This window comes from Salvia splendens, chromosome 22, assembly GCF_004379255.2.
Source record: "Salvia splendens isolate huo1 chromosome 22, SspV2, whole genome shotgun sequence".
NCBI lineage: Eukaryota > Viridiplantae > Streptophyta > Magnoliopsida > Lamiales > Lamiaceae > Salvia > Salvia splendens.
In genome coordinates this window covers 21,161,308-21,171,535 of record NC_056053.1, presented here as the reverse complement: position 1 = coordinate 21,171,535, position 10,228 = coordinate 21,161,308, and the positions used below count along the sequence as shown (strand labels likewise).

General features: G+C 36.6%; 1 protein-coding gene and 1 pseudogene across 1 annotated transcript; one reads left to right on the top strand and one right to left on the bottom strand.

Annotated features, from left to right (window-relative positions):
* Positions 1 to 119: 119 nt before the first annotated feature.
* Positions 120 to 2,742, top strand: LOC121787093 (annotated as a pseudogene).
* Positions 2,743 to 2,813: 71 nt separating this feature from the next.
* Positions 2,814 to 4,310, bottom strand: LOC121786903 (glycerophosphodiester phosphodiesterase GDPD5-like). The gene is made up of 5 exons (XM_042185502.1): positions 4,262 to 4,310; positions 3,973 to 4,082; positions 3,624 to 3,842; positions 3,396 to 3,551; positions 2,814 to 3,053 (listed from the first exon to the last, which is right to left on the bottom strand). Exons 1-5 carry the CDS (start codon positions 4,308 to 4,310, stop codon positions 2,814 to 2,816), a joined length of 774 nt encoding a protein of 257 aa, XP_042041436.1.
* Positions 4,311 to 10,228: the final 5,918 nt, after the last annotated feature.

Below are 10,228 nucleotides of genomic sequence, written 5' to 3'. Positions count from 1 at the left end.
ATGCCTGTGTCGCCTGCGCTTGAGGGCTGAGTATAAGGACGAGGTGAAGGTTGAGGGTAGGGGACTGATTTGAAACCGAACCAGGTAATGGATGTTGATGTGAAAACTGAATTCTGCTGGTATTGCGTTGAAACCAAAACAGGAAGTTATGGCTAAATCTGCTGCTCAAATTGTTCCTGATCAGCGTGGGAAGTAAGATTAATGACTCTGTTAATTTACTAAACGCATGTTGCTATAAGAGCATGGAAGATCTTTTTTGGGGGATTGTTTCCTCATGTGTGAAATGTGATTAATGGCAGTATGGCGCCAGCTGCACGAATGTCAATGACACGTCGAGTCCATCCACTTGCTTCTTTGAATCCTTATCAAGGAAATTGGACCATTAAAGTCCGGGGGTTACAGGGAAGGGAAACATGCGGACTTACAGGAATGCTAGGGGAGAAGGCTGCGTATTCAACGTAGAGTTGACAGATGAAGATGTAAGTTAAGCATTAGGTTTCTTGAAAATGTTAAGATTTTGTGTATATCGTCGGGTCATCTAGTAATTGAGAGTTGTGATTGTTGCTTTTTTTAGGGCACTCAAATACAAGCAACGATGTTTTAATGATGCTGCAAAGGAAATTCTTTGATACGTTTCAGGATGGGGAAGGTTTACTTCATATCGAAGGGAACCTTGAAGTTAGCAAACAAGCAATTTCAAACTGTAGAAAATGATTATGAGATGACGTTAAATGAAAATTCGGAAGGGAGGAAGACAACAATGAGGCAACCTTTCTTCCTGAAACAAAATTCAGTTTTACCCCAATTGATGAGTTAGGTCCATATGTCAATGGAAGGGAGCTAGTTGGTAGGTGACTACATTAAATCTAACGAATGCTTGATGCTCTAATGTCAGCATTGTAATGTAAGTTTTGACTGTTGCAGATGTTATTGGCGTGGTTCAGAGTGTGTCTCCTACAGTGAGTATTAGAAGGAAGAGCAACAATGAGACTATCCCAAAGCGTGATATAGTCATTGCTGATGAGACGTATGCTCCTATCATGTTATATCTATTGTTTTATGAAGTTTAGTCATATATATCTGTGTACGTATAGTTAAACTTGCACCATCTTTTGTGATTTCAGTAAGAAAACTGTGGTGGTGTCTCTGTGGAACGATCTTGCCACGAGCTTTGGGCAAGAACTTCTTGATATGGCTAATAAATCTCCTGTAGTCGCTATGAAATCTCTTAAAGTTGGTGAATTTCAAGGTACTGAAAGTAATGATCACACTTTGTTGATTATTATCTAGATAAGGTCATCTGATCACCAGCCTCTGTTATTCTATTCAGGTGTATCATTATCAGCACTGAGTAAAAGCATTATGGTAGTCGACCCTGACATGCCAGAGGCCAAAAAGTTGAGATTTTGGTAAGGAAGAGTAACTATCACAATCTGAAAACTTGTATATACAACTCAGCTTATCTAACTCTATATGATATTCTGATCTTTTGGTGAACAGGTATGATTCTGAAGGCAAAGATACTTCTTTGGCTGCTATTGGGCAAAGCCCGTCCAACAGAAATGGAGCTCGTTCCATGTACTCTGACAGAGTTTCCTTATCTCATATCACCAGTAACCCTTCCTTGGGAGAGGACAAGGTATATATCTTGCAGCTCTGATATTTTAATATGTTAATCTTGATTGATAATCTTAATTTAACATGGTATGTTTGTTTGTTCTTTACAGCCTGCATACTTCTCCATCAAAGCATACATCAGTGCCATCAAACCCGATCAAGCAATGTGGTACCGTGCTTGCAAGACATGCAGCAAGAAGGTTACTGAAGCTGTAGGGTCCGGCTATTGGTGCGAAGGGTGCCAGAAGAATGAAGATGTCTGCAGTTTGAGGTCGGTCTGCACATTGAATTCATTTCATCACAATATCAGTCACCTCACCAATTTATTCACACTCATCAATTCTTTGCTTGTTGCAGATACATAATGGCAGTAAAGGTCTCTGATGCAAGTGGTGAAGCGTTTATCTCAGTTTTCAAATGATCAAGCGGATAAAATGATTGGATGCACGGCTGATGAACTAAACGAGATAAAACTTCATGTCAGCATCTCATCCATTTAGAAAAACCATTCATATATTTGTGCTTGATGGCAGTAATAACATCTGATAAATTTGTTTTGTTGATGCATATGATTTCAGGATGGAGAAGCTAGTTATCAAAAGAAATTAAAGGAGGCAACATGGGTTCCTCACCTTTTCCGCGTCAGTGTCACTACGAATGAGTACAACAATGAGAAGAGACAGAGGATAACAGCCAGGGCTGTTGCTCCAATTGATTATGCAACTGAATCCAAGTATCTGGTTGAAGATATGACAAAGATCAAACTATCTAAGAATCTGCTTAATTGATGCCTGCCTGCCTTTGAGCTTGTTTTTTTATTTATCAAGGCTTGATATGGTTAGGAATTATTGTAATATAATACTAATATTGGTATGATCAGCAGAGTTTTGTCTTGATCAGCAAAGCTCAGTTTTGAAGTATCTTCACATTCTGTATAAATTAAGTTTAACATAAAACAGAAAAGGCTAATTCAAATTTTAATTTACTTGCCAGAGAGATGAAGGTTCATTAGGGTAATGTCAAAGCATTACACACTAGTATACATACAACGAAATTACAAAGGGATTGTCCATCTCTAGATGAGAAACCATTAACTATTTTTTTTCTCTGGCAATGACAAATTCTCCCTTCCTAATTATCTATCAAAACAGAAAAAAAATCTACATGGCAGATAAGCCAATCCAAAGAATGAGACACTATGGGTGTCTAAACTTGGTGATCATAGCTACGATTTTATCGAGCAGGCTATATGCATCCTCTTCTCCTACCGAGAGGGGACTAGTCCATTGCTGGTAATGATGGAGGCTCCCTGTGAAATCTGTAAAGAGTCCGTCAACACCAACCTCATTTATCCAGTAAGCGTATTCATTATATGGGTCTTGGCTGAAGTTGAAGTGCAGATATGAATACTCATTCCGGAAAGTGTATGGATGTACCTGATCAACAGTGCAGCAATAAGTTAGAATTTTGATGCAATTGATTTGATCCTCATTTTCCTGACATTCCAAAGTGTTGAATTTGAGACCATAAATAAACTAGACGCGACGATTCCATGTACAAAAATTAGGAATACTACTGTCTGCAGGTTGTCGTAAGCTACTTGAACAAGACCAAGGAAGCAATTTATCATTGATTTTTCAAAGAAGGGAAATGTGCTACGTATAATCATGTAATGTGAAGCAAATTATGTAACCAACATCATCAGTTGTTGAGATGAAATACTCCTAATTTAAGAGATCACAACTGTTTGTCAGAAAAGTAAAAAGACACACGGCTACCTGAAGGTTACGGGCATGAGCTCTGGCTACAAGATCAGTTGGAGTTCGCATGTAATTAAATGATACAGGAATAATGGTATCCTTCCAGGGCCCAATTCCCACAACATATTCCCTGATATAGTCGAGATATTTATCCGAAGTGATCTCCCAGTATGACTGCATTCCAGCAACAATTTTAGTTTAACATTATAGAAAGCTCTGGTAGAAGGATAGACGGAAACTACAAACCTGGTTTGTGTCTTGAGTTGGCATTGTCGTGTCATCGATAAGAAATATCTTGGGAAGGTTGGTCAGTTTTGATACATAGGTAAGGGATGTGGGAGCAAATGACTGAATAAAAGCAGGTTGTTTCATCCATTGCTTGGACAAATAAGTGCCTTCATATCCATATTTTTTGAGTGTGTCCACGAACACATCCTCAAACTTTTTGCCACCTGGCCATTTCACCTGTTGAAAAAAGCATGTAAGTTACAGGTTGTCTTGTACATAATAGTATGGTATAACTGGTATCATAATAAAATAATCGTTGATGAAATATTCTCAAAATTGGGTGAGCAGCAAGAGGTGGGTAGCTCACACGTTGATTGATGAATACTGGATTCTTTATCTCTGGATATATTCCAACAACCCTTGGTGCACCCAGAGCAATCTTAATGAATTCTTCAAATGTAATAATAGAAAACTTTCCTGCATTGTAAGACAAAATTGAAGCTTGTTCAGACATCACATGGGTTTCTTCTTTGTCCAACATCAAGAAATTAGGTTTCATTGTGGTTGCAGAAAAGAGGTAATTATAGGGATATTTCAAAACTTTTGACTAAATAAAAGAAACTAATCATTAGAGAAGCCACGAATCAAGCACTAACCGTTGTACTGCTGATCACGGAACGCATATCTCTGCTTCACTCGCAACATCTTTAACTCTCGTAGAGTGAAATCAACTGCATTTTAATCATTTATATTGATAGTCGGAAAATTAAAGGGAAGCAATACAAACATGTAGACTTAAATAATCACTATTTCTATGCTATATGTAGCTAAGAAGCCTTTTTTTGGTATTTTTACCTGGAAAAAAACCCGTAATATTGTCCCTTGAACCTCATAGGTCCTTTTACGTATGGCGAACTCTGTATGATTGGATACATCAGTAGTTTGATCAAGGACTAGATATTAAGTAACATAAAGTCACTGAATATATAATAAACATTAAGATGTGTAATCTCCAATGTGGCAGAATTAAACACTAGTTAATTATTCCCTAAGCTCCATCTCCAAGCTTTAATTTAAAGCTAATATGCCCAACTTTAATCCAAGCTATTTCGCACTCACCGGAAATCGGATTTGCCAGCAAAGCTGAATCTATACAGTTACCTACGTAAATGATAGATCGCCGCTATGGCATTTAATTTCACAAAATTAAATGTCTACGATCCACATTTATTAGTGGTCAAACCATTGCCGCATATTTAATCCATGATTTTACAGTTGCATTATATTGGGAAGGCGTTGTCTTATTGCTATGCATGCCCGTTTTTGTTGAATATTTGTCGTTGCCGCCATCGGCAAATAGGGCCCCAACATGGCTTGTAGTGTGATTGTGTTGCGTTGATAATTAGTAGTAGTTGTCGTATTTGTTATATTTCTACTATTAGCCCCTTTTTTATTTGGTGTTCTTTCTAATTCTGTATTGCTCTTGAGTTCGTTATCAAAATAAATTATGTTTGTCAATTCATGATTTGAGCATTATTATTAAAAATATAGAAATTTATGATTTCATTTGTCTTCCACCTCATCCATGGTCTACTTTCGATGTGGTAGTACCCACAACGCAAATCATGATATCAACCATGTTAATGGTCGTTCGTCGATAACCTAATCATAATTAATATTTCAGATTAAAAAAACGAAAAGGGAAAATGGAAAAAAGGGCAAAATTCATCCCTAAGTAAGAGAAAGAAGAAAGACAAGTGAAGTCATGGGACAGAGAAATCAACGATTTTTCTACATTGACCAGTTTCAATTTGTATATTATATAGTTCAACTTGTTTACTTAATGCAGTGGTATTCCTTTTTTTTTCTTTATTTGAAATATTATGAAGGTTTAATTACTATTCGGAATTAATTCCTCTAGATTAGGGGGTTAAGTTAACAACACTTTTTCGGATTAATTCCGAAAATAAGAATGGGAGACTGTGCATATTCATTTATTATAAAACAAAATTGATAGCAAAATTGAAATTAAGTTGCGTGGATTAAATCTAAATCATTCATTTTGTCATTAGATACTCCGTATTAGTTCTTCATAGGAGTGATATGATAACTTTTGTAACTCATAATTATTTTATAATTAAGACTAAATAGTAGTAACTTTTAGATATGAATATTATATCACAACTAAAATAAGAGGCATATTGTAGCAGCTTTTAATAAAATAAAATCGATTAGAATAATTATGTCATTTTTACTTCAATTCAATTTTGCTATGAAGTGTTTCATTACTTAATTTGTCCACGAATCACTAAATTTTTGTGGATCTACTTTCTATATTCTAAATATCTTAAAACATTATATCTTACATAACTCTATTAATTTAAATTACTTTTCATACAATATATATAAAATTAAAGATAATTTTATAAAAAGTCTAATAAAATTTTAATTGCATATATTCTACTGAAGAAATTTGCATGTGTAATCATTAAATAACAATAACCAAAGTTAAACAAGTGAATCTGTATAGTGTTACCAAACTATCAACATAATCATATAATAGAATCAATATAACTGTAATAACATTATGCATAGTTAAATATGTAATTTTGCATTAAAATATATTCATCATATAGCTTCAGTTGAAGGCATAAGATAAAGTAATGTTGACATTGTCGTAACGGAGAACAAAGCTAAAGACTATATCCCTCGTGAATTTGGGATCTATGACTATTGAGGTATAGGGTTTGAAGAGTTACTAAAATCTCTTCGAATGTGCAGTTGTTGTATGTAGATTCAAGGCGATGTTGCGTCTCATGGTATACTAAATTGAATGAAGTTATCAACAAGAGGACCCGAAACAAAGATCCTTGGCGTGATGGTAGATTGGTATTCGATTCCGAAGAGGGAGTGTGAGAAATGGCTTCCAAATCCAAGGAAGGCATTTGCTCATGCAAACTACATAAGTTAAATTTCGATATTGTAGAAAACACTATGCTACAGAGAAGAACGGGATATATTTACGAATCAAAATGTAAGTAATTTGACTTTCTTGGGTTGAGTAGATATTGGATTAACCGGATAATGATCCAACCCGCATAATTTGGCGACCCTAATTATAAAGGTGGTACTTAAGTAGAGGAGTATTTATTTAGCTAGTCATAACAATCTGAATAGGTCAACCAATAGTTCTACGTAACATTACAGTATATTCATCATAACGTTACAATATAATTATTATAATATGATTAAATAGTATGCATAATATTTATCATGGATATTAAATTTAATCAAAATCTTGCATTCACTTAATTACTCTATTTCTACCTACGTAGACAAAAACCATCATTATTATTTTGAAAACAATTTTCTATTTCAGTCAAACCAAACATCATTTTCAAATTCACCAACGCACTATAACCATTAATTTTGTCGAAGCGATTTAAATCAAATACGGCGAATATACAAAAATAATCTATCTAATTAGCTACAAATATAATATTACTAACTATAAAAAAAAATCACAATTTTCATTTTAATATTGTAGGGATCAGACCAGTCTGGATTCACTAATTACCGAGACCTATTTGTTCTTCTTACAATAGAGCTCAGCCAAACTCTCAACCACGCGGCTGATTTTAATCAAGACTACAAGCACGTTTACAAGTAATATAATTTAGCTATTACAACTCTCGGTTGAAACCCTAGCTAGCTCCTTGATTAACCGAAGCCTGCACACTAAATACACTAGTTAGTAATAACAAGCAAGATCCTACTAGATCTAAAGATATTACCCATAAGAAGAACAAGAAACAAGTAGAAACTAAATAGATCACAAGTTGTGGCTTAGCCACCCGCTGACAGTTCAGATCTATTCAACCAGAAACCAGATCCAATGGAGCACCGTCGAATCCGACCAGAGATTCACCTCTCACCATCGATATCAACACCACACAACTCCTTCACACCGGATCTAGAACCACAGAACACACTCTTGCACCAGATCTCTCACACACCAAAACCCTAGGTTTCACGAACACACCGGCAATCGAAGTAGTTGCCTTCACCAGCTACACCACCAGTCAATCACACTAGAACACAACGAAAGATCAAAGAGAACCCGCCGGAGAAGTCATCGGAGAAGAAGAGAGAAGAGAGAAGAGAGAGAGAAGTCACTGAATCGACTAAGTTGAGAGGGAGAGAGAGAGAGAGAGGAGTGTAAAGTGAAACACAAACCGTCATACACTCTACACATAACAAACACAACCCTCCATCCAACGGCGCAGGTTCAAGATCCAAGTGAAGGTAAGACGTGGCAATAATCTGACGGTGGTGAGGAAGAGTCGGGGGCTAAAGGGCTCAGCAGCTTGGGCCAAGCCCAATCAATTCGGCATTGGACCAGAATTAATACATATCCCAAATAAATGTCCACCAACAAATATTCAATGTACTCCACCTTGGACTTTATTCTGGGAAACCAATCTGAACTATATGCTAAGGCTTTAATCATCACAGCCTACAAGGTAGCCCCCTCAGCTCCAAAGAACTAAAGTTCACAAGCATTAGGGAAGCCACCAGGTTGCCTTCAGACACCAGAGGGCTGGCACCCATTAGTCTAGAAGGACTTCATGCCTCCAGCCACCTAACACCCGTACCACAGCTGATAAGGTGAGGTGACTGAGGTCTTTCCCCGGGACATGCAACCTATCTTAGATCAAAATGCAAATGTTTTAGGTAGAAAAGAAGTTTTTCAAATGGTAAGCTCTTAGTTCTCATGTCAGCAGGATTTCTGTCAGTATGTACCTTTTGAAGAAAAACTTCACATTTTTCTACAATATCTCTAATGTAATGAGACCTTACATCAATATGTTTTGTTCTATCATGGAATACATGATTTTTACACAACTGAATAGCAGATTGAGAATCAGAAAACACAGTAGGAGAGAACTTCACAAACTTCAGTTCATAAAGCACCCCCTTTAACCACACAACTTCTTTCATTGCCTCTGTTATGGCAATATATTCCGACTCAGTAGTGGACAGAGCCACTATGTGTTGCAACTGAGACTTCCAGCTAATGCAGAACCTGCAAACTGTAAACACATAAGAGGTGGTGGACTTCTTTTTATCCCTGTCATTAGCATAATTAGAATCAACAAATCCAGTTAGTGAAACACCTTCAGCACATTTAGAATAGCACAACTCATACTCAGCGGTATGCTTAAGATATCTCAGAAGCCATTTCAAAGCTTCCCAATGAAGATGACCAGGATTTGCCATATACCTACTCAGGCAGGACACTGCATAAGCAATGCCAGGCCTGGTACTCACCATCAAATACATCACTGACCTAATAGCATTTGTATAGGGAACTTTCTTCATAGCTTCAATATCAGTTTTAGACTTAGGGCACATATCTTTACTCAACATAAAATGAGCAGCTAAAGGCAAAGAGGCAGGTTTAGCATCAAACATGTTAAATTTCTTCAGAATTTTGTGCACATAAGGTTCCTGATGCAACACAAGAATACACTCTTTTCTGTTCCTGGAAATATTTATTCCCAATATTTCTGAGCATCACCAAGATTCTTCATATCAAAATTCTCACTTAAAGTAGTTTGCACAGCCTTTATGGTTTTCAAACAGGGACCCATAATAAGCATGTCATTAAGACATTAACATACAACAGCAAGAAGATAGACACAGAATCAAGATTTTTCACATATAAGCATGCATCAAAAGTACTTCTCACAAAGCCCAACTTATGCATACAAGTATTAAACTTGATATTCCACTGTCTAGGGGACTGTTTTAAACCATACAATGCATTTTTCAACAAGCACACATGATTGGAAAACTTTGATCAACAAAACCTTCAGGTTGTCCCATGTAAATAGGTTTATCAAGGTCACCATACAAGAAAGTAGTTTTGACATCCATTTGTTTCAATTCCTAGTCAAAATGAGCACATAAAGCAAGCATCAACCGCACAGTAGTAAATTTTAAAACAAGAGCAAAATTTTCAGTATAATCTACCCCCTCTTGTTGAGTAAAACCCTTGGCCTTGTACCTAATATAATCCACCTCATTTTTCAATTTATAGAGCCACCTGCAATCAACCACAGAGGCACCAGGGGGCAAAGGAACAAGGATCCAGTTAAGATTAATTTTCAGAGAATTCATCTCCTCCAACATGGCTTTATGCCACTGACTCCAGAATTTTTTACTTAGCTTGCTTATAAGACTGGGGTTCTTCCCCATCAGATTCATACACATTGAAAGCCAAGTTTACAAGAGCAACCAAGCCAACATAGCCATCATGCCTAGAAAGGTTTCTGAACATTAAGCCTTCTAGGTATGTCCCTAGATAACACATAATCATGCAAATTGGAACCATCAGTAGCATTTTAAATACCACTGGGGCTATTAATCACATTCTGGGTAGGAATAGGAGGATTACTTCTCCTAGGACTAGCATGCAAATCAGGAGGATTATCATTATCATTGGGTGGAAGCACATCATTAACATCATTCACCTGTAGATTCCCTTCATTAGGTGTCTCATCAGGCATATAGACTGGGCGAGAATTCCAGAAAGGTTGCTCTACCTCACTTGGAGCATC